The sequence below is a fragment of the Capra hircus genome, chromosome 18 (genome assembly GCF_001704415.2).
Source record: "Capra hircus breed San Clemente chromosome 18, ASM170441v1, whole genome shotgun sequence".
Classification (NCBI taxonomy): domain Eukaryota; kingdom Metazoa; phylum Chordata; class Mammalia; order Artiodactyla; family Bovidae; genus Capra; species Capra hircus.
The window spans coordinates 54,461,193-54,486,193 of record NC_030825.1 but is presented as its reverse complement, the minus strand read 5'-3'; the positions used below and the strand labels follow the sequence as shown (position 1 = coordinate 54,486,193).

The 25,001-nt window shown below is 51.6% G+C and overlaps 2 protein-coding genes across 2 annotated transcripts; both read left to right on the top strand.

Annotated features, from left to right (window-relative positions):
* NANOS2 (nanos C2HC-type zinc finger 2) lies at window positions 9,066-10,284 on the top strand. Its single transcript, XM_005692650.3, has one exon. It carries the CDS (start codon window positions 9,133-9,135, stop codon window positions 9,547-9,549), a length of 417 nt encoding a protein of 138 aa, XP_005692707.2. The 5' UTR covers window positions 9,066-9,132; the 3' UTR covers window positions 9,550-10,284.
* On the top strand, window positions 17,074-24,913 carry MYPOP (Myb related transcription factor, partner of profilin). The gene is given in 3 exon segments (XM_013971557.2): window positions 17,074-17,644; window positions 22,955-23,428; window positions 23,431-24,913. Coding segments are annotated over 3 exon segments (1,212 nt in total). The 5' UTR covers window positions 17,074-17,145; the 3' UTR covers window positions 23,670-24,913.

The window sequence follows — 25,001 nt, the reverse complement described above, 5'->3', positions numbered from 1 at the left end:
AGACAGACAGAAGTGATCAGGAATCAGAGAGAATTGGGGGAAAACTCAGAGAGACTAAGGGATAGAGACTTTCGAGAGACAAGGGAACAGAGATGCAGGGAGGAGAGAGACAGAGACCTGGAGAGAAGGGGACAGAGACTGAGCAGGGGTGAGAAGTGAACCAGAGACAGGAGGAGACAGATCCAGAGAGGGATGAGAACAAAGATGGAGGGAGAGGATGGAGAGTCAGAGAGAGAGGGAGATGGGGGAGCCCACAGATACCCAGAAAGGTGGAGGATAGAGACCCAGAGAGAAAAAAAACAAAATCAGAGAAATCCAGGGAGGAGTGGTTAGAGGTGGAGCCCAGAAACTCACTCCTCACCCTCTTTTCCTCTTTTTTTTATTGAGGTCTGACTTCTCCCCACATCCCCAGGTGCCTGTAGCTCTTCTCTGCCCACCAGAAGGTCGATTCCTGAGATGTTTTTGAAAGATCACTTTCAAAAGTGATCCATCCCAAGACCCCGAGATACATGTGGCTCTAGGAAATGGTGTACCTCGCCAACCCCCCACAGCAACGCCTTTCCAAGGGCAACTAAGTCTCCAGGACCCACATCCATCCAAAATAGTGACTACTCAAGGTCTAGGGCAATGAGGGGCCTGGAGAGACGGTGGGGATGTAGAACGCAAGAGGACAGGAGACGGTGATAGACTGGGAGAGGTGCCGGCTAGGCGTTCCTTGGGCGGATTTGGGCGGACCCCGACCTGGAATTGACAGGGAGGCGTGACTTAACGAGTTTATGTCTGGGATTGGAGGAGCGGTGAGGGGCGTGGCCAAATGGTTGTGGGCGTGACTAAGGAGGGCAGGACTTCAGGTAAGGGGAGGTAGCTGACTTCTTTAGTCCTGGGATTGGGGAGTTGAGGAGGGGGCGTGGTTCCGGGCCCTGCGAGGTTTGGGCTGGAATGGGAGAGAGGTTGCAGAGGGTTAATCTTGTAACTCGGAGAAGGCAATGGCAACCCACTTTGTAACTAGTCCGGGGAGTGGAAGATCCGGAAAGTATCGAGGTGGCGGTTCCAACCTCTCAGGAATGCACAGGATGACAAACAAAATAACATCCAACTGACACACAGTGAAGCACCCAGAACGCACTGCATAATGACACACTGAATCGAACAGGCCGCCCACATTGAGGAACCCCCACCACAAGCTGAGCCCTATGCCTGACACCTGACAAGCACCATCTCCTTGAAATAATTCCAAGGCCCTGTGAAGTAGAAACTATGATTATCTCCATTTTACAGAAAAGGAGGCACAGAGAGGCTAAGTTAACTTCCCCAAAGCCACCCAGCTGGTGAGACATGAGGTTGGAGGTGAAGCCAGACACTCTCCTTCCTGAGTCAACGCGTTGATTTACTAAGACTCGAATAGTTCCGCGGAGTCCTGGATCACTGAGATTAACTTGGAGGGATTCCTGGCTCAATGGCTAAAACCACAGACTTCAGATTTGTCTCTGACTACCTGCGTGATGGTGGGAAAGGCAGTTTTCCTCTCTGGTTCTCATTTTCCTGTCTGGATAACGAGGATCACCAAGCACCTTCCCAAGACGTTCCTCCTTGGGTTGTGAGCACCGAGTTCGTGCTCCTAGAGCACACAGAGCAAAGCACGGCACACACTAAATGTAGATGTGAGGTAGTATAACTAGCCATGAGCCTCCGGTGACCTGCGTGAGGGGCACAGCACAGACCCAACCACTCTGCACCTGAGCATTCCAAGTGTGAACCCCCAGAAATCACACACAAAATTGCATACGTTTCCATACAGTTTTTATAAGATTCCCCAATGGTGAGAGAACCACAGAGGTAGAGACAAAGACATGACCTGTTCTAAGCAAGGGTGAAAGGGACCTCAGATATCACTCTCTGCTTACAACCCCCACCCCCACCTCAGTGGTTCGCACTTAAAGTCCTCACTACCCACGTGGTCTGCAGAGTCCCACTACACAGACCAGCCCACCAGCCTGATCTAGAGGGGACCTGGACTCAGCCTCACTTGCTCCCCTGAGCCCCCATTCCCTCCCCCAGCAATCTCTCTGCTCATCAAATATATCAAATGTTGTCTAGTCTCAAGAACCTCTTATATTTGCTTTCCCCCCTTCTTTCCTACTCTAAAGCACAGGGATGTTGGGACTTCCCTGGGGGTCCAGTGGTTAAGAATCTGCCTGCCAATACAAGTGAAATGAGTTCGATCCCTGGTCTAGGAAGATTCCACATGCCACGGGGAAACTAAGCCCCTGTGCCCCTGCTGAGCTTGCACTCTGGAGCCCATGAGAGGCAACTGAGCCCATGGATTGCAAGTAGAAAGTAGCTCCCATTCACAGCAACTAGAGAAAGCCCGCTCACAGCAAGGAAGACCCAGCATGGCTATATATATATATATATATACACAAAACATTTATAAGGTACAGGGAGGTTGACACTCCTAACGTTCTACCTCAAACTCTGCCTCACCCCACCCCTCTTTAACAAAGTCTGTGTTACAATCTTCATAGCACTTAATGCTATCCATTCATTCATTCAAGATGTCTTTACTGAGTGTGTGTGCCAGATGCTGTTCTAGGCACAGATTGAGCAGTAAACAAGACACACGCCCTGCCTTCACCAGGGGTCACCTTTGACATCGTGTAACTTTTCGCTTATTTGCTGGTCTGTTGTCTTCCTCCTCCGACTTCACGCCCAGCTAAAAGGTTTGCTCGGTGAGAATGAGAATTTCTGTCTCCCATCTGATGGTAGGCACTTTTAAAAAATGTTAAAATGTATCCTAAACAGGATCTTTACCTAGCCTCCAACAGTTATCCCACCAATTATTATACTTGGTAATGACAAAGGGGAGAGGGAGTGTACACAGAGGTGAGATCTAGGACGTCACCAGTGACAGAGACCCTGATGGCCTGTGTCCCCCCCCCCCCCCGCCGCCGCCTTGTGACAGCCCTCCTGGCACAGGACAGGCTAGCACTATGTACTATGATTGCTCCAGATGCCTATATATAATGATGAGGAAGTTATCAGACAAACCCAAAGTAAAGGACATTCTACCAACTACTTAGCTGTCTTAAAAAAAAAATCATGAAAGAAAAAAAGGGGGAATTGTCAATTAAAAGAGACTGAAGAGATATAACTAAATGAATTCTAAATTGGGTCCTGGATATAAAGGAAAAAATCAAACACTGCAATAAGACATTATTAGTAAGTTGGGATGATTAGGACATTTTAAACATGTATACTTTAAAAAATAATTTTTATAATTTTTTTTTTTTTTGGCCACACAATGTGGCATTCGAGGTCTTAGTTCCCTGACTAGGGGTGGAACCCACACCCTCAGGAGTGGAAGTGTGCAGTCTTAACCAGTGGACCACCGGGGAAGTCCCCACTGACCACTCTCTGTGTCCCTACCCCTCTATTTTTTTCTATAGCACACAGCCTTACCTGCGATACATTTCACTTGTCTATCTTATTTATTTTCTATAGAACATTCCAGCTCCCTAAAGGCAGCGATTTTTGTATTTCTTGTTCGTTGCTTTATCTTTGGCACCTAGAACAGGGCCAGACACGAGTTATGTAGTGAGTAAATATTCGTTGAATGAATGAGCAAATATTCCTCCATCTCTCAGTGCCTGCACAATCTCTTCTGCTCTGCCTAGAACTCTTCTACAAATCTTTAGCAAGGAAATAAAATTTTAAATGATGGCTAAAGCTCACTGTGTACCTGTTCTAATAACTTCACCTGTGTTGTCAGCTGTCCTCCTCAAAACAGCCTCAGAGTAGGGGGTCTTCAATGCTCTTCCTTTTTGTGAAATGCAGGAAATGGAAGTCCAGAGGGGTGACATCACTTGCTAACAGCCACACATCTGGAAGCAGCCGTGCCAAGATTAAACCCAAGCCCTCTGGCCACAGGGGCCACACACCTAGCCACTTTATTTTCCTTTCCTGCCTCTCATTTCCATCTCTTTCTCCTGGAACCTCTGTCCCTGTCAGTCCCTGTGAGGGTGAATATGTGCCTTTTTCTGCACACCTGTATTGGAGTCCAGGCTAACTGGATAACATTGATGAGAGATATCACTTCCCTGAGCCTCAGTTTCCTGCTGTGTAAAATGGGAATACTACCCCACCACTTGACAGGGTTGTGTTGAGGGTTTCCTGAGATTGCACAGGCCATCACCCACTAAATGGAGACCATGAGGACGATGGCCGTGACCTCCGTGGTCTCCGGGCATCTCACTCAGGTCTCCATCTCCCCCATCTTGGTCTCTGCACAGGTGTGTCCTTCTGTCCCTTTGAGATTCTTTGCTGCCCCTCTGTGTCTCTCCCCCTCTTTCTCAAGGTTTCTCTTCTCCTGACTTACCCTTGTTCCTGCCCACCCCTCTCTGGAACCCTCCTCCACCCACTCCATGAGCTGTTTCTGGCAGACATGAGCCTGAGATGGAAACTCACAAGTAAACAGGGAAGGTGTGGAGTCTGGTCCGTTGAGAGTGGTGAGGGGGAGCTGTGGGGGTGGAGGTTATGATCAAGTAAACACCAGGCTGATGAATTTCTCATCAGTATCATCTCTGACTTTCTCTTGGTACACAGCAGCAACCGCACCCCAAGCGACTTGTCTGGAGAGGATGTCCTTTAGTTACTTATCCCATAAAACATAGCAGGGTGGGGGTAGGGGTTGGAGAGGGGATGGGGGTGGGGTGGGGTGGGGTGGAGGAAGGGTAGTCATAGCCCCAGTAACAGAGTCTTGAAGAAAACAATCTGGGCAAAGAAATAATAAAGGAAAAATACTGAGAATTCCCTGGCTGTCCAGTGCTTAGAACTCTGCGCTTCCACAGCAGCAGGCCCGAGTTCGATCTCTGGTTGAGGAATGAAGATCCTCCTTGCCCACCTGGGGCAGCCAAAAATAAAAAATACAAACAGCAGAACATGAAGAGTTTCCAAACAATAGGTGAGGTTGTTAGGGGAGTCACAAAGCTGCTGCCCTGAGGTTACAATCAATAAGAATCCTTATCAATTCTCAGACTTCCTGCAGATGCCACAGCTGCAGCGACCAGACTGACTGGGTCACTGGGACCGGCCATGCTGGACACAGGGAACTCAACGCCTCTCCAGCTGGAGGTCTCGGCTGTAACTTTATAGAGAACGCTTAGTGTAGAGACCCCCTACACCCGTCCCAGTTCCTTCCTCCAGGAGCCTCCTCCTTCTTCCATGAGGCAGAGCCAGGTCTCTTCTGCCTTGGGGTACGTCCATCAATGATTGACAGTTCTCTCTGTGAAAATTATGTCATTCCAGTCGCCCCGTCCCTCTCTTAGTTTCTTACCTCATTCTGACCCTGGGCCTGGCAAGCCCCTCTTGCTCGATTTGCTTTTCGAGCCCTGGGTTTGAGTTCCAGCCTACCATTCACCAGCCTTGGACAAGCCCTGAGCCTGTCTGAGCCTCTCTTTGCTCATCTGTAAAATGGGGCCATTGCTAGACACTACTTCGCAGGATTTGGGGAGGAAGCAAGGAAAGCACCCAGGTAGAGTCCTGAGCATGGTCTGGGGCCTAAGAAGCTGCTCAGTAAATAAGTGCTCTTGAGATTATTAGCTTAGGGACGTCCCTGGAGGTCCAGTGGTTAAGACTCTGCACTTCAAATGCAGGGAGTGCGGGTTCAATCCCTGGTCAGGGAACGAAGATTCTACATGCCCTGTGTGGCATGCCCCCCCCCCAAAAAAGAGATTATTACTTTAATCGTGTCTTAATTATCATGGCTAACATTGAATAGGACTTCCCATGTGGCTCAGTGATAAGGAATCCGCCTGCCAAAGCAAGAGACTCAGGTTCGATCCCTGTCTAGAAGACGTCCTGGAGAAGGAAATGGCAACCCACTCCAGTATTCTTGCTGGGGAAACCTCGTGGACAGAGGAGCCTGGTGGGCTACAGCCATGAGGTTACAAAAGAGTTGGACAGAACTTAAGTGAGTAAACAGCAGCAACAACACTGAATATGCATACCCCACAGCCAAACTGTGCTATTTACAAATAGTCGCAGTCTGTGCCCTGGGGAGGCAGATTCTCATCCACTGGACCACCGAGGGGAGTCATAAGCTCTTTCTAAAGGTAAGATATAGTGTCTGCCAAAAGGAAGTCCTCAACAGACTTCGTTCGGACTTGGCTCTCTGACTAGACTGATCTGATACGAGCTAGTGGGAACAACCCCACTGCCTTTATTCAATTGACAACAACCAGAGGAACAGCTTAAAACGTATTTCTTGTATGTCCTTCCCCTGCTTATACCCTTCAGAGGTTCCCTATTGCTCTGCAGGCAAAGACCAATGGGATGGTCTCAGTCTTCATAACAGGTTCATTTTGTTGGTAATTTTTTTACAGGTACACACTACTCTATTTTTTTTGCCTGCACTGGGTCTTCATTGCTGCACACAAGCTTTCTCTAGTTGCCAAGAGTGGGGGCTACTCTCTAGCTGCGGTGCACAGGCTTCTCATGTGGTGGCTTCTCTTGTTGCAGAGCACAGGCCCTAGGCACATGGGCTTCAGCAGTTGTGGCTCAGAGACGCATTAGCTGTGGCTCGCCGGTCCTAGCGGACTTAGTTGCTCTGAAGCAGCATGTGGAATCTTCCTGGACCAGGTATCAAATCTGTGTCCCCTGCATTGGCAGGCAGATTCCCAATCACCGTACCTTCAGGGAAGTCCCACAGGTTCTTAACCAGGTGAGATCTGACATCCACTGTATCTAACATTTTAAGATGTCCCTTTGATATTCTGAAATTAAACTCACAGATAATATAGCCCACCAACACAAATTGCATTTTCCAAAATTAATACCAAAATTAATATTTTCCAAAATAGTCTTAAGCGAGTAAGTGAAGTCGCTCAGTCATGTCTGACTCTTTGCGACCCCGTGGGCTGTAGCCCACCAGGCTAACTATTAATAAAAAGGGAACAATTTATAATCAAATAATTGTCTATTTTGATCTAGAGATGCTCAGGCATGGCCACTCTACAAAGCACCTCTTCAGGCAGATAGCATCTCTGCGTAGACTCACCATGAATGAGACAGGAATAATCTGTGTGTTGTTTGGAAGGTCACCACAGTTAACAGCAAGTGGGGTGATGTGGCTTCTAGAAAGAGTGAACAACTCTGGGTCAATTTCTCAGCAAATCAAGAACAGGCAGGCCATGATGGACACCGATGTTGCATTCCAAGAAAGGTCAGAGAGAAGCACTTAGTGTTTATATGTAAAACATAGCTGAGCTCTAGACTCAGTTCATCATAAATGGGTTTTCCTACACACATGAGTGTCCAGAGGAATGTAATTGTTCTTTAGTTACTCAGTCGTGTCCAACTCTTTGTGACCCCGTGGACTGCAGCCCACCAGGCTCCTCTGTCCATGGGATTCCCCAGGCAAGAATACTGGAATGGGTTGCCATTTCCTTCTCCAGGGGATCTTCCTGACCCCAGGATCAAACCCTCATCTCCTGCATTGGCAGGCGGGTTCTTTGCCCCTGAGCCAGTGAGACAGTGGAAAGTTAAATGGAGTCTGAGACAGACCTTGGTTGAATGGATGGTTGAGACATTCAGCATTGCTGGTCCCTGGGTCTTACATCTAATCACACCTCCAATCACTGTATCAAACCCCCAAACACCCCGTCAATTCCAAAACATCTCCTGAGGGAGGTCATAGTCTGAGAGCAGCCCCTGCACACTGGGCTGGCCTCATCTGGGACCCTCACTCCATTCTAGCTACCCCTTCCCACTTGCTGTCCCCAAACTTCATGCCTTCAGAGCTTGTGCTCCTTTTCCTGGAAGATTGTTCCATGTGGTCTCAACTTCCAGGTCCCCTCTCCCAGTCCAGGCTATGAATTAATAGTTGGCTCTTTATGGTCTATTGTTTCTCATTTGCTGGCTGTTCCCTCACTGGACTGCTTGTTCACGACACAGGCACAAAGTAGCTGTGGCCACTGCTGAGTTTCTAGAACCCAGTATAAGGGGCCTCAATGATTTCTGTGTTGAGTGATCAAGGGGACCAACTGGGAACCACAGATGGAGGAAATATTCCTGGAGGTGACATGGGCAGGAGACATGAAGGTCAGGAAGGATCTGGGACAATATACCAGCCCAAGGGGGAAAGGTGGGCATTCTAAGGGAGACTGTGCCATACCAAGGTTCTCCGCTGCTTTTCAGATCAATTCCCAGTGCCATTCTCTGGGGTCAGACCTGGGTGCAAATCCCTACTCTGCAATTTTCCTGCTGTGTGACCTTGAGTACTCTCCTTAACCTCTCTGAGCCTCAGATTCTTCTCTATAAAATAGAAACGATGGTATCCGCCTCCTTGAGTGGTTACAAGGTTCAAAGAGATCATTTTTGCAAAACATTGAACACTCTAGTGTGCACTTAGTAGATATTTGGTGAGTAAGTGGCTCCTAGTTCCAGATGTGATGAAAAATGAAATTTTAACCCCAAATAGGTTGGAGGAGCATTGAGCTGTGGAGTCACATGGCCTCGATTTAAAGCCCCAGCTCTGCCATATACCTGTTATGTGACTCTGGGCCACTGAGTTTTCCTCTCTGAGCTTTAGTGACTTGTCAATAAAATGGGATCATAAGTGTGTTACCCGCCTGGCATTGCTGTGAAAATGAGATCAGATTGTGAATGAGACTGTGCGGCACAGTGTCTGGCTCCTGGTAAGGGGTTATGTTGTTATGATTGGGAATGGCTCTGCAGTGTATGGAGGGAGCAGGCTCCCAGCCCTGGAATAAGGGAGGATGGGGGTGGGGGCATTTGCAGACATGAAGTTTTGTTGAAAGGACAGAAAAACTGAGGCCCAGAAAAACTGAGGCCCGGGTCATTCCAGAGGTCACAGAGCACCTTGCAGGCCCAGCAAGCACCAGAGACAACAGGAAAGACCGCCTTCCAGATCTCCATGGAGAATTAAAGTCAGAAGGGTCTCGGTAAGGAGTGGGCCCTTTAAATCCTAAGCTCCACCTTTGCTTAGAAGGGTCTTTGGGAATATAAAAGGGGGTGCAGCTCCTCTCCACTCCTGAAAACCATCAGCTACTCCTGTCTGCGGGCCCCCAGCCCACTTCTCTCCAGCCACCCACCATCAACACTCCCCCGGGTGCCATGCAGCTGCCACCCTTTGACATGTGGAAGGACTACTTCAACCTGAGCCAGGTGGTGCTGGCACTGATCCAGAGTCGGGGGCAGGGGCTGGAGACCCAAGGGACTGGGGAGCCGAGACCCGGGCCCCATGTGGAGCAGGATCAGGGGCAGGGAGGACGGGGGACTGGCGGGGGCCTGGCCACCCTGTGCAACTTTTGCAAACACAATGGAGAGTCTCGCCACGTGTACTCCTCACACCAGCTGAAGACCCCGGAGGGCGTGGTGGTGTGTCCCATCCTGCGGCATTATGTGTGTCCCCTGTGCGGGGCCACCGGGGACCAGGCCCACACGCTCAAGTACTGCCCGCTCAACGGGGGGCAGCAGTCTCTCTATCGCCGCAGTGGGCGCAACTCAGCCGGCCGCAAGGTCAAGCGCTGAAGACCGTCAGGTACCCACCCGCAGCAGCCCCAACCCTCCCTGGTTCAGCCCTCCCAAGCCCCTGGACTCTCCCCATCTCTGGACTCTTCCGGCCCTTTGGAACGTCTGACTCTCAGTACTCGATCCCTGCTGGATCCTGGAACAACGCAGGCAGTGGGAAGGCAGGCCAGCTCTGCCGCCCCTTAGAACTCTCAGCTCTCGGGACTCTGTCTGGGAGTGTTTGTGGATTCTCCGGTGCAGCGGGATCCCCTACTCCTTGGACCACACAGCCCTGTGGCTCCTCCTGGGCCACAGTCCATGGATCTTTAGTTCTTCTGGGACGCTTGCCCTGCCTCTGACTTCTCAGTCCTCAGGGTTCCATTCCTTGGGGAATTCTTGGACCGTCGGGCTTGCAGGACTCCGCTGTGTTCTCCCAGGGACACCCCTGAGAATCTGGAGAGAGTCAACAGGCTGGCGTGGACCTTCCAGCACAAGAACTTCAACATGGGATTCTGACTTAAACCAGCCTTCTCCGCCTCCTTCGGGCCACCGGCAGACCCATCGTTTCATCGTGGACGGCACCGGATGGGTCCCGCCCTCAGCATCCTATCCATCAAGAGCTGGGGGAAGGAGCGGTCACGTTAGAGGGACACCACGTCTTCGCAAGCTTGTCTGGGGCTGGAGAGCCTTGGGGTGAGCCAGTACCCTTGAACTCCCCCCACCCCCGCTGTTCTTCCCATCGTTCATTCCTTTTACTGCGCTCCTGCCCCCACGGTGATGGCAAATCACCGACGGATCTTTTCCGTAGCGAGAGGGCATCTCTCCGCCACCTCCCACCCGCCCCCACAAATGCCCCCAGTTTGTAAAATGGTCCTTTCTGTCCTCCCGTGTTTTTTTCAACCTCCAACAGTTTAGTAAACGAAGCTCCCACAAGAAAGGGGTTTTAATGCCCGGAGGGGAATGGCAACCGCCTAGATTTTATTTTAGGGGCAAAGAAAAAGCCCCAGTCAGATTTTTAAGTTGCTTGGTTTTTAGCTCAGGGCTGGGCCCGGGTGTTGCGCTTTAGTGAATAAATAAAACGCGTTGCTGGTTGTCTTTGAAATTGCTATGTCTGTTTCCTCCGAGGCTGGGGGTGGGGGGAGGGTGGGGAGACCCGAGTTTGTCCTAAAACATGGGAAGCAGTAGGCGGAGCAGGAAGAAGACCCGGGTCCCTCCCACGAACGTGCCTCCCCATACATCGTCCGACACAGGTCACCTGTGGAGTGTTCCCTAAATCCCAGCCTCCACCTCGACCCTAGAATCCCCTTCTTCGTCTTTTTTTTTTTTTTTTCTGGGCTCTGTCCAGGGTCCCCTCCCACCCCTGCTAGAACCCAGATCATCCAGGATCTGCTTCCCTGGTGGCTCAGACGGTAAAGCGTCTGCTTGCAATGCGGGAGACTCCGGTTCGATTCCTGGGTTGGGAAGATCCCCTGGAGAAGGAAATGGCAATCCACTCCAGCACTCCTGCCTGGAAAATCTGGAAAATCCCATAGACGGAGAAGCCTGATAGGCTACAGTCCATGGGGTCGCAAAGAGTCGGACACGACTGAGTGACTTCACTTTCACTTTCTTTCTCAAACTCCCAGAGCCCATTGGAGAGGTGACCAAAAGGACTGGCCCCTGCTCGGGGTGGGGGAAACACACATAACCACAAAACGTTGCCTATGATACCAGCGCTTCTTTTCTTCCCATCACTCCACACATAATTATTGAGCTCCTACTTTGTGCCAGGCGCTGTTCTGGACATTGCTGGTTACAGCAATGAGCAAAGCAGACAAGGTTCCTGCCCTCATGGAGGTGACATTCTAGTGGAGAAGGGGGTGAGGTGACAATCAAAAGTTCGTTCGGGTTTTAAAAATCTTTGGAAAACTGGAACGAACTTTTTGGCCAACATAATATCAGGTGGGTGATAAGCGCAGTGAAGGATAAGAGGCAGGGCGAAGGGGTAGAGAGTGAAGGAAGGGCTGTTTTGTATGGGAGATGGTCAGGGGAGGTCTTTCTGTGGAAGTGACACTTCAGCAGAGTCCATATAAATTGAGGAAACCAGAAGGGCATTCCATGGATCGGTGACAGTGAGTTCAAACGCCCTAAGGTCAAACTGAATCTTTGCAGAAGAAGCAGGAGCCCAGCCGAGTAAGATCAGAGAGGCATAAAGGGTAGGCAAAGAGTTCAGAATCTTGCAGACCTTGGTGAGAATCTGACCTTCATTGTACATTTGCACTCTGAAATTCACCTTGGGCTCCGCTCTCACATACTCTATTAGTTACATAGAAAAAACTAGAGACCTCTGCTCACAGGTCCTTTTCCAAAATGCAGATCTGCCCACAACAGAGATCCCCAAATCCCTCAAACAGCCAGAAGGGATGCCCTAACCCAGAGCTGTGGTGTGCCCACACGGGCAGGTCGAGCCTTGGAGGAAGTGGGGGCACTCTGGCAAAGGGTAGGCAAGAGTTATGGAAAGCAACAAGGGGGTGATAGTACTCAGGGCAATGATGTCAGGTGGAGGAGGCACACTTTAGACCAGACAAGTGAGAGGAGGATGTTCAGGTCAGTCTGGGATGGAGGATAGATACAAAGTGCCTGGGGACATCCAAGATGAAAGCGTCCAGGAGACCTGATCTGGGGCTCCGAGGACAGGATGGAGACAGACAATTAGTGACCAAAGTTTGGTTTTGCTTTTTTATGAATTTTCATTTATTCAGCAGATAATTAAGTGGCAGGGGAGCTCTGACAAGAGCTGAGGACACAAGGAGCCGGAGCAGCACCTCACTGTTGAAGAGCTTCATACCGCTCTGCCGATGGCTCCCTACCAGCAGCCTCTGCACAAGTTCCAGACCAGATTTAGACCCAATTCGCCGCTCAGCCCACACACTCATGGAGCCCCAGCATCCTGGGTGCCTGCCCTGGATGTGCAGTGTATTCATTTCCAAGGGCTGCCATAACAAAGGACCATAAACTGGGGGACTTGAAACACTGGAAATGCATTCTCTCACAGTTCTGGAGGCTAGGAATCTGAAATCAAGCTGTTGGCAGTGTTGCATTCTCTTCCTTGGCTCTAGGGCAGGATCCTTGCCTCTTCCAGCTTCTGGTAGCCCCAGGCCTTCCTTGTTTCTGACAGCTTCACTCCCATCTTTGCCTTTCTCTTCACAGAGCTGTCTTCTTCCCTCCGTGTGTCTCTCTCTTCTTATAAGGACACTGTCATGTTGGCTTAAAGACCCACCCTACTCTAGCACAACCTCACGTTAAGTAATTACATCTGCAGGGACCCCTTTTCCAAATAAGGTCACATTCTGAAGAAGGGGTTAGGACTTCAATATTATTTTGGGGGGGGAGGGGAGTTGGGGACACAGTTCAACCCACGGATCACCTTATACTCACCAGGTCCTAACTGACCTCATCTCCCCAACTGGGACCTGAGCTGGAGACCTGGATGTCACCTAGACACCTCCCTTTCTGTCTCCAACCTGACAGTCACCACACTCTATATATCCTGCCTCTCAAATGTCTCCCAATTCATTTCCCACCGTCCCTGCCCTGGCTCAGGCTCTCCCACCCCCTCTTCACCCTCCCCCCTAGACTTCTCCCTTGACTCTGGCCAATAATCTCAGCCTCTCCCACCCACCTTCCACACCATGGCGGGGTTCTTTCCAACACACACATCACACCCTGCCCATCCTGACTCATTCAAGCTCCTTAAACGTTGCTCATAAGGTCCTTGCATGGGCTGCCTCTGATTCATGGATCCTTCATGGGGCACATGGTGGGACCTCATCTAAACCCAGCCCTGGTGAAAGTCAGCCTGCCACCCCACTCTGTGCCTGCACCCCCTCAGAAACAAATACGAACAGAGAAGATCACACAATCATGGGGACCCAACACTTTTACATCCAATGACCTCAAGTAACTGGTTCTATTTGTCTCCATTTCCCTGGCCATTCACTATTTCATGCTTTCTCCTTTCTCTCCGCTAACTTCAGTACCTCCTTTTCACCCCTGACCTTCCTTCCCACGCTACTGAGACAACAGAAGGAACCAGGAGAGAGCATGTTCCCGACACTGTTGACACTACATCAACACCTGCCTGTCTCCGTGCCCATATAGCCCCTCCCCGTCTATTGTGGCCGAACAGCCCAGGCCCCTTAGACCAACTCCTACTTGTGCCCTGAGTCCCACCCATCGTGCCCACTCAAGGACATGAGGCTGTGATTCTCTCCTCTCTCCTCCAGAGCATCAATCTCCCCTTTTCTGGATCACCCCATAGGCACCCAAACATACCTGTGACATCTCCCATCTTAAATGAACCTCTTGAGATCCTGAGCCTCCTTCCAGATACCACTCCATTTCCTCCCTAGAAAGGATCATCGACACTGGATCTCTCTATAATCTCTCTTTGAACTCACCCAATTAAGCTCCTGCCCCCACCACACCTCCAAAATTCCCCTTTCCAGGATTACTGATGAATTCTGTGTCACCAGCCCCAGCGATTGGTTCTCAGCCTTCAATGAACTTGGTTTCTAGGCGGCATTTGGCCTCATTAAGCCTTCCCTCCTCGCTTGGACTTCCTAGGTGGCTCAGTGGTAAAGAATCTGCCTGCCTGCCAGTGCAGGAGACACAGGTTCGATCCCCGGGTCAGGAAGATACACTGGAGAAGGAAATGGCAACCTACTCCAGTATTCTTGCCTGGGAAATTCCATGGACACAGGAGCGTGGTAGGCTACAGCCCCATCAGGGTGCAAAGAACTGGACAAGACTTAGCTGATGAACCATAAAACCCTCGATTTGCACTTCTCACTCAGCTGCCAGGACAGCAGACCACCCTGGATCTCCCCTTTCACTCCCTGACTGCTCTTCCTCAGTCTTCTTGGCTGATCCCAGCCCTCTACATCTGAGTGCCCAGCCTTAAGGCCATGGATTTCTTTTCTATCTACACTTGTTCCTTCGCCAGCCTCTCCCAGTCTTCAATGTCATTATTCACTGACAACTCTTAAATTCCTATCTCAAGACTGAACCTCGCCCCTGAAGTCCAGACTCAAATATTCAACTGCCAACCTGGTATCTGTACTTGGGCACACTTGAACTCTTAATCCTCTTATAGCCGTTTGCCAGTCTTTGCTTCTGGTAGCTCCATCCTTCTGTTACTCAGGCCAAAGACAATGGAGTAATCCTCAACTCCTCTTTCTCTCACTTCCTCTACCCAATTCCACTTCAGCTCATCTCAGCAGCTACTGCCTTGGTTGGAGCCACTACTACCTCTCACCTGAGCCACTACCTCTTCATGGGGCCTCAGCTTCCACTCATGCTCCCTAAAGTCAGTTTCTACCATTAATACCAGTCAGATCATGTCCTTCCTCTGCTCATGGCTCTCACCTCCTGTAAAACCCAAAATCTTTACAGTGACCCACAAGACCCTGGAAACCTCTGTCTCCTCACCCTACCCTGCCTGCTGGCTCCCTCCTCTCCAGTCCACTAGCCTCCCGCTAGTCTTACCTCTGACTGCACTTGTCCCCTCACCTCCTTCATGTGTCTACTCAAATGTCACCTTCTCAGAGAGGCCTCCCCCAACCACCTTATTTTAAAATTAGACACACACACATGCACACCACACTGCCCAACCCCTTTGCCCACTTGTATTTATTTCATAGTACTTACCACTTTTTCACTTATATATCTTATTTTGCTAATTGTCTCACTCTCCCCAGTAAAAAGTGAACTCCATGAAGGTATAAAATTTTGTCTTTTGTATTCACTGCAACTAGAATTGTGCAGGCGCTCAATAAACATTTGTTTGAATGATCAATGAAGCACTGTTTGTTGAATGACCTTGAGGACTCCAGCAGGATGTAAGCTACAAATTTCTCGGCGTAGACTTAACTCCATCATCCTGCCTCTCAGCTAGAACCCGTGTTCTAGCTTCATTTCTGCCTCCATGCATTTGCTTAAAGTCGTGTCTGTGCCGGGATCACCCCTTACCAGCCAAGAAGCTCTCACTCTGATCTCCCTCCCCGCGTGTCAGTCGTGACGTAAGTGGACAGGGTCCCCCTAGGCAGGGCTTGAAGGTAGATGAGTTACTATGGTTACTGCACCCGCCTGGAGCGGAATATCCCCTGGGTGCCCCGCCTCTACGGGTAATAGGTGGTTTGCAGATTTTTAGCAGCCCCGCGCACGGACGGGTATGTGAGGCTGCAAACCTAGTTTTCTGACGCTCCCCACCCCACCCACACAGTTGTCATAGAAACAAAGAGCTACCAGCACCATCTCTCTCCCCTTTCTCTAAGAGACACACAGACAAAGTTAGAGGGTTGAGTGGGCTGGAAGATTGTCCGAAACGCTATGAAGCTACGCAGTATCATCGCTCGCCACGGCCCCTCCCTGATCCTCCAAGGATTGCTACGCCTGCGCAGGAGACAGAGTCTGGGTACCAAGGCTGGTGGGCAGAGAGGCACGCATGCGTATGAGGGTTTTGCGCGTGCGCCCTGGTGGTATCAGGGAGCTAGGGGACGAGCGCCGCGCTAACCTTGCGCCTGCGCAACTGCAGCCCGCTGACGGAGGCCGAAGGAGGGCAATTCTGCGCTTGCGCTAGGGCGGGAGGCGTGAAACCGAAGCGGTAAGGGGGTTGGGGGACCGACCGGCGCTAGGTGCGCCTGCGCCTTGGCTCGCGGGGCGGCCGGGGGCGGGGCCCAGAAGGGGAGGGAGAGAGCCGGCAGGGGGAGGGAAGAGGCCGCAGAAGCCCGAACCTTGACCGACGGGCAGGCGGGGGCTGCGGCGGCGCCGGTGAGTGATCCGCGGCTCGACTCAGTCCCCACCCTCCGTGACCCTCACTCTTCCTGGAGTCTCCCCTAGCCCCCGTTGCCCCGCGAGCCAGTCCCGCACCCCCATAACCCTCAGGGCTCCCCTTGATTCGTGGCAATCCCCAGAGCCCCCACAATCCCCGCAGATCTTAATCCCTAAGAGTTTATATTCCCGGCTCCTCCACTGTCCTAGGAGCCTCCAACTCACCATTATTTCTGGACTGCCCTTCTAAGGACCACTTCTATTATTGGTCTTGCAGACGTTCGATTACCCCCGAACCCCCAGAGCGCTCCACTGATCCAGTTCGCCCTCTTCTTGCTGCATCTCCTTTTGAGGATCTCCTTATCCCCATCACCCTCGTGTTTCATCGACCCCCGAGACACCCTCATTCTCCTTGCATTTCCCACTCTTCTATGCCTCCAGTTCTCTAAATGCCGCAGACACCCCCTCTTCTTCCGCTCTTTCTCATTTCCCTCCACTCCTCCAGACCCTCCCCCCATTTTCATCAACTCCCTGGCCTGGCACTTTGCGCCGCGCCTGGCGCGAGACTAGCGCTCAGTCGGTGTCATCTATTCTTAGGCACTCTGACGGCCCCCCGCGGCCCGTCTCCTCCGTCTGCCCTTCGCCCCCAACCCAGTCCCCGGGGACCCGGGAGCCGGTGTCGGGGCGGCCGGGGTGGGGCGGGAGGCGCGGGGCCGCTGAACCCCTTGCCAGCGCCATGCGCCCTGTGCCCGCAGCGCCGGCGCCCCCCATGCGCCAGGCGGCCGGACGGCGGCGTCGGGGGGCGCCATGGCCTCGGCGGCGGCGGGCGAAGCGGAAGAGACCACCCGGCTGCGCAAGCCGCGCTTCTCGTTCGAAGAGAACCAGATCCTGATCCGCGAGGTGCGCGCCCACTACCCGCAGCTCTACGGCGCTCAAAGCCGTCGGGTGAGCGTGGCCGAGCGGCGGCGAGTGTGGGACGGCATCGCCGCCAAGATCAACGGCATCACCAGCTGGAAGCGCACGGGCCAGGAGGTGCAGAAGCGCTGGAACGATTTCAAGCGCCGCACCAAAGAGAAGCTGGCCCGCGTGCCGCACTCCACGCAAGGCGCCGGGCCTGCCGCCGAGGACTCTTTCTCCGCTGAGGAGGAGACCATTTTTGCCATCCTGGGACCGGGTGTAGCGGGGTCAGGAGCTAGTGCAGGGGCAGAGCAGCCCCCCGCTGCTGCCTCCTCACAGCCGCCAGCCCCGAGTGCCTGCTCCCAACGCTATGTGCTGTCTGAGGATCGAAGGGAGGATCGACGCGCAGGTGAGTTCCTTCAGCATCACCTTAGTAAAAGCAACCGAATTCTACTTTGTGTCTGGCGCTGTTCCGAGCCCTTTCTATGGCGCTTCAGCTCCTCACTACAACCATGTGAAGGGCATGCTGCTATAATCCCCATTTTACATCTACAGAGACTGAGGTTCAGAAAAGTGTAGTGACTGTCAGAGACAAGAATGGAACCCAGACCTAGGAGATCTGGCTCCAGAAATCCACAGCTGGGATCATCAGCCCGCCCACGATTTTCACTATAATTGTAGTGCAGGGAGTGATTCCGGAGGCAGACGGTTTGGGCTCCAGTTACTACTTTGCCACTCAGCTGTGTCATTTGGGATAAGTTACTGCTCATCAGTTTCTGCATCTGTGAAATGGGAATAAAAGATTGTCCCCACCTCACAGGGCTGCTGGGCAAGTTAAATGGCCTAATATGTGTAAACTGCTTAGCACATTGCCTCCTTGTTAGTTCCAGATACAATTACCAACACTGTTAAGTAGGAATTGTTTCACCATTTTGTAAATCAAAGACTCAGGGAGGTTTGGTAATTTTCCCAAGGTCATGCCCAGAGTAGAGGAACCTGGGAGAGTGGAGTACAAAACTTCCCACGCAGCCTTGACTCTGAATGATGATTTTTTTTCTACAGCTATTCCCCAGGCAACTGCCCCCGAGGGTTGGGGACAGAGGTGTGACTGAGACATCCTTGGGTCTTCCCTTCTGGACTCACAGTTCAGTGGGGGAGACAGATCCATGCATAGACGGCGATGACTCAGAGCAGGCAGGACTGGGTGGTGGGAGTTCTGCGGTGGGGAGGGGGAGGTACCTGATCCAGCCTGGGCAGTCAAGGAGGGCTTCCCGGAGTAGGAGGCATCAGAGTTGAGATAGAGCAAGGATGAAAAAGAGCTGGAAAAGTGTTCCTGAAGAAGGAAGAGCGTGTATAGTGGTTTGGAGGCAAGAGAGCTTGGCCACTTTAGGAAACTGAGAGATGTTGCCTTCTGAGAGGAGAGGAAGGAAAAAAGAACATATTTTTGAGTTGAGGCAGAGAGGTCAGCAAAGGTCAAACCATGCAGTTCCTTTAGGCTGAGATAAGGAGTTCAGTTTTATCTTAAGTACTGTGGGGAGCCACTGAAGGGTTTAGAGAAAGAGGGGACACGTCATCCAATAAGGCATCTCAGGATCATGTATTATAATTTCAAGAGGTGCATTCACTCACCCAAGATACACAGCAAGTAAGCAGTAAGAACTTGAGTACAGGTTGTGTCCAACTCAAGTTAAGTCTGTGAACTTCACTTATGCTCTGGACTAGATGGCCTGATATATACATGTTATATATGTATATTGTGTTTTTTTATTTGTTTGTTGCTAAGTCAAGTCCAGCTCTTTGGCAAGCCCATGGACTGTAGCCTGCCAGGCTCCTCTGTCCATGGGATTTCCCAGGCCAGAACACTGGAGGGGGTTACCATTTCCTTCTCCAGGGAATCTTCCTGACCCAGGGATCAAACCCATGGCTCCTGCATTGCAGGCAGATTCTTCACTGCTGAGCCACCTGGGAAGCCCACAACAACAACACACAACAATGACAATTAATATTGACTGAGAGTTAATGAGTGTGCAGGAACTGGATCACACTTGGTTTGTAAATAAAGGTCAGGACTTTGGATTTTATCTTGACGGCATCTGGGAGGCAGACAGTGTCTTAAGCAGGAGAAAGACACAATCACTTGGGACCCTTGTCCTCAGTATGAAGCAAACGTCAGTGTTTCTGTGAAATGGCCCCATTGAACCAGCACAAAGATGGCAAACTTACTACTTCAAAAGCTGTGCAACCCCTCCATTCATTCATTCATTCAACAGGCACCACGGTAGGTGCTGCGAATACTAGGGAGAAAAAGACAATTTTTCCTTTCCGTATGAAACTGACATTCTAGCTATGGTAGACAAACCACAAAGAAGTAACCCTCAAAGCAAACCCTCAAATTACATGAAGAAGTGGTAAAAGAGGTAAGACAAAGCACGTTAAGAGGATAGTGAGTAATGGGAGGGGGATGGCCGCGGTAGACAGGGGAGTCAGGAAGGGCTTCTCTGGAGGTGAAATTTGAGCAGAGACCTGAATAGAGACTGGGCCAAGTGGATATCTGGAGGAAGAGTACTCCAGCTGGAGGGAACAGCAGGTGCAGAGGCCCTGAGGCAGGTATGTGCTTAAAGTATCCTTGATTAGAATCTCACACCAAGATTACCCACTGTGTAAAACTCTTAAAAGAGGAACTGCTCTGAAGCATAGGAGCAGAGCCTGGGGCAGCCTGAGGAATCTTTTCTGACACTGGAAGGACAGATAAGGATCATTTATCTTGTGACCTAATATTTGAATGAAAGAACAGTAACAATAACAACATTGAGACCTTAACTGTGTGCCAGGCACTGGCCTATACCGTGTACCCATGGTGATTCATTTAACATCTGTAACCACCCTTGGGGAGATGTTCTGGTACAGGATTACTTGGTCCTGTGTTCACAGGCATCCATTTACAGGTGGGGAAACTGAGGCCCAAAGGTTGCAAATAACTCTGATTTTTAACTCTCCTAGTGGTCCTTCCGTAAGCCCTGTGAGCGTGAAGGCTGGGCCCCTTTCTGTTATTTTTGTGCTTGTGCTAAGTCACTTCAGTCGTGTCTGACTCTCTGTGACGCTATGGACTGTAACCCTCCAGGCTCCTCTGTCCATGGCCTTCTCCAGCCAAGAATAGTGGAGTGGATTGCCATGCCCTCCTCCAGGGGATCTTTCTAGACTAGAAGAGTCTAGGAGTCATATATTATTTCCAAGAGGCTGCAATTCCCATGTGCTTTATGAAGAAGACTTGCCACCGTGGATCCCATAGCACTGGCCCAAGGGATGGTTAAAAGCATAGGTTCTGAAACCTACCTAGGTTCAAAGCCCTCTTTTCCCATTCACCAGCTCTGTGACACTTCTCTGGGCCTCAAGTCAGCTCATCTGTAAAATGGGCTAATAATGATAGCACCTACCCCAGTGACTGGCTGGGAGGACTCAGTGAAATAACAGAAGAGGAGAACTTAGCCACTTCACTCAGGGCTGGCCAGGAAGATGTCCAACCACCTTTAGCTCTGGTTATTGGTGCTATGCCAGCCTCTCCCACCTGTCCAGGCTGCCTGGCCTAAGAGGGTGGAGGGGGTGGTGATCCTGGTGGAGGGAACAGTGTGTACACTGGGCTTGAGGCAAAGAAGAAGAATAGGAAGGGGCAAAAGCTGAGACTTTGTAGCCCTAGAGAAAGTCTTGGACTGTCCCCCTTGGGTGCTGGGAGCTGTGGGAGGGGTGCTACCAGGACTTGGGGCCTGGTGCCCAGTCAGTACTGACTCCTAGGAAGCCCTGGTTGTTTTCTCATTAAAGACAAAATTTTGTGCTGGACATTGTTCTAGGCGCTGGGTAAACAGCAGTGAACAAAACAAAGCCCTGCCTGATGGAGCTGACATAAGGAGGAGGAGACAGACCACAAACACAGAGCGATCCCATGCCAGGTGGAGATAAGTGCTATAAAACAAATCAGGGATGGTTAGGAGAGAGAAAAGGACAGAGCTGCTTCAGACAGAGGGTTGTGGATATTCTTCCCAAGGAGACAGGTTTGAGCAGAAGCCTAAGGAGGTGAGGGAGGGAGCCTGGCAGGTGACTGGGGGATCTTTTCCAGGCTGACTGAGAAGCAAGTGCAAAGGCCCTGGGGCAGGAGTGGGTCTACAGTGTATGAGGATCTGGGATTTACCTGGTGGTCCAGTAGTTGGGACTCCATACTTCCAACGCAGGGAGCACAGATTTGATCCCTGGTTGGGAAACTAAGCTCCCACATGCCACCCAGTGTGGCCAAAATTTAAACAAAAAGTGTATGAGGACCTACACGGAGGTCAATGTGGCTGGAACCAAAGGAACGAGAGAAGGAGTGAGACGTGAGGTTAGGGAGGCAATGGAGGCAGATCGTGGGGACCTGAGAACTTTGCTTTTACTGTGAGAAAATAGCCACAGGAGGGTTTTGAGCAGGTAAAAGACAGATCTCACTTGTACCTTTATTGAGGGAGAATTCTCAGACCATACAACCCAGTGATTTAATAAGTGTACAATTCAGGGGCTTTTAGTGTATTCATAGACTTGCACAACCATCCCTACAGTCCATTTTAGAAACTTTCATCACTCCAAAAAGGAACCCTATACCTCTTAGCCATCAACCCCGCCATGTCCCTCCATCTCTGCCCAGCCCTGGGCAACCACTAATCCACTTTCTGACTCTATGAGATTGTTCATTTTGGACATTCCATGTAAATGAATGATAATGAGGTCCTTTGTGAGTAGCTACTTTCCTGTAGCATAACTGTCCTGTATTTTAGTTGGACCCTTGAGGGCTGCTGGTGGAGAACAGACTCTTCAGGGGTGGAGGTGGGGCTGGGAGCCCAGTGAATAATCCCAGGTGGGGCGATGATGGCGGTTGGACCAGGATGGGGGTCATGGAGCCAGACAGATGTTGAACAAAGGGTTATTTGTACACGAGTGGTGTCTTGGGAAAGAGAGAGTGACTTTTTGACTTTATCCCAAGTAGCTAGAAGGATGGAGCTGCCATCATCTGAGATGGGGGTGGCTGAGGGAGGAGCAGGTATAGGGGAGGACCAGGAGCTCAGATCAAGCAAGTGAGTTGGAGGCATTAATGGATGAGATTATTGGAGGGATATACACAGCCGGAGAGAGGTTTGGGAAATCTGGGAGCCTGTGCATGCAGACTTTTCGTGTCCACGAGCATGAATGACATCCCAGGTGAGAAGAGGCGGAGGAGCCCCGCAGGCCTGCGGTTGACCTGGCACAGGCCAGAGCTGAGACTGCCATCCTGGTTGGAGAGACCCCCGATTCCTCCAGAAGTCCCCCTTTTCTGCTCCAGCCACCTCTCCTCTCTTCCAGGCCCTCCTACCCCCTCCCTTCTTCTCCCCAGTATCCAGGGATGTGGCCAGAGATGGTTCTGTCTGGATAGTTCAGAGCCTTCTAGAATGTTGGTTCTTAACTCTGAATGAGAGCAGAGCTACCTGGCTCAACAGGAGACCTCCAAGACCCAGTTTCCATTAAGGCTGGCATCGGCCACCAGGTTATTGTTAAATATATTGTTTCTCCCCCTTGGGTCATGGGGCTTCTGCTCCAAGGCATGATCCGACTTAGGTTTCCAAAAGCTGACTTTGGGGCCAGGCTGGGTGGGAGGTGGAAAGGGGAAATCATGACAGCATTACAGGTCCCGCTTGTCTTACCTACATCTCTCTCTCCACAGACACACCAGCCCACAGCAAGGGGGGCTCCAGCAGCCCAGAGCCTTGGGCCAAAGCCTCCTGCAATCTCCAGGAAGGGGGCTGCCAGCCACCTAAGGAGCGTGAGTCCTCGCCCCCTCCAGCCCTGCAGACCGTCCAGTTGCCCCGCCTGGCCTTGTCTCCACCACCCTCAGCTCCTCCACCACCGCCGCCACCACCCTCGCCCCCCCAGCCACTGCAGCAGGCCCAAGTGGCACCCTCGCCCCCCAGCCCCCCACGCCCTCCGCTGCCTCCACCCTCGGCCCCAGACCCCTCCCTGGACTTCCTGCGGGCTCAGCAGGAGACTGCCAATGCCATCCGGGAGCTGGCGGGCACCCTGCGCCAGGGACTGGCCAAACTGAGCGAGGCCCTCAGTGCCCTGCTGCCCCTTCTGCCGGGAACGCCTGCTGACCCACTGCCCCCACCTCTGCCCCCGCCCCCGCCCCCACCCCCGCCCCCAGGCCCATCTTGCCCCCACCCTCCCCCAAGGTGGAGGTCACCCCAGAGCCGGTGTCCGTGGTGGCAGCCGTGGTGGATGGGGCGGTGGTGGCAGCCAGGGGGGTGATCATTGCCCCGAGGAGCGAAGAGGGGGCCCCCCGGCCACCCCCTGCCCCTCTCCCACCCCATGACTCCCCCCCACACAAAAGGAGGAAAAGTTTCCCTACACGGAAGAGGCGGGGGCGATGGAAATGTCCCTGAAAGCTGCCATGGGGTTCGAGCTTGTCTGCGCACCTTTTGCCTGCACCTCCTCCCCAACCTTAGCCCTGTGGAGGAGGGCGATGCACCTTCCCTTCCCAGCTGCACCCCGGCTCCCTGCTGCAGGGGCACACGCACCCCACCCCCTGTACTAGTTAGTGCCTGATTCTAGGGCGGGGAGGCCTCCTGGATGGGCCCCCAGCCCTTTCTCCAGTACAGCGCTGTCTGCCTGGCTGCTTCCCCCAACCCCAACTTCTAAGCCATGGATTTTATGTTATTTATTATATAACATAATAATATGGGGGGTTGCGGAGGGAAAACTGCACTACCCCACGCCCCTGCCCCCAACAACTCCTGGCCTTGACTTGAAGAGAACTGACCCACCTCCCCAGCCCAGACTTTGGAGGGGGTGGGGGCTGCAAGACAAATCAGGATGAAGAGGAGACTGCAGTTTGTACCCTAGGGAGGAGGGGGTGGAGTTCTCACTGGGGAGATGGAGGTTGAGCCTTCTGCCTCCCATTGCAGGTCTCTGACCTCCAGAGCTTAACCCGCTCTGTTCTCCCCAGTGGTGACTAGATATCAATAAACTTATTTTTTAATACAATTACTTGGGGCTCTGCCTGAGACAGGCCTGGAATTGCACCACCTATACCAGCCCCATCTTTCTGTGGGTAGGTGACACTCCCTTGAAGTTGGAGGCTGGTAGTTTTCTAGACTTTTTTTTTTTCCTTAAAGCCATCAAGTCCTGTGTTGAAATCTTACCCTATTTTTTTCATCCTTCAGACACCCCCTGCTAAATGTGATCTCTAGGAGGACGTCTTGGATTCCTTTTTCTGGGCTAGGATGGGTCTGCTGCTTAGATTTTCCCTCAGCATCCTGTGGTCCCTAAATGAACACATGCCTTTATCTATTTAAAGCCTGCTTCCCCTACAGTTTAATGAAGTCGGGGAGCTGGTTCTCTTTTCTACTCCCAAACTGGCTGCAGAACCTGGTAGCTAAGTAGGTAATAGCCATCACCCTGGACTCAGACCTGGTTCAAGCCCTGGTGCTGCCCGGCCAGCTGTGTAACTACCGGTCTTTATTGTCCTCATCTGTAATATGGGTATAAAGATTTAGCTGTCTTTTACTGGCTACAACTACATCCTATTCATCCTTCAGGTCACAGCTCAAATATCACCCCCTCAAGGAAAGCCTTTCCGACACCTCCTTTCTCCCCCAACAGTTATAAAAGAAAGGGAGTTAAACAATCATTTGAGTACATTTAAATTGAATGTCTGCCTCCAGGTGAGCCTTGTCAGGGCAAGGCCTGAGCTATCTTAGTCAGCGTCCTCAGCA

What these genes read in the sequence shown, in the direction of transcription:
- NANOS2 (XM_005692650.3), top strand. Translation starts at nt 9,133, where the DNA reads ATGCAGCTGCCACCCTTTGACATGTGGAAGGACTACTTCAACCTGAGC.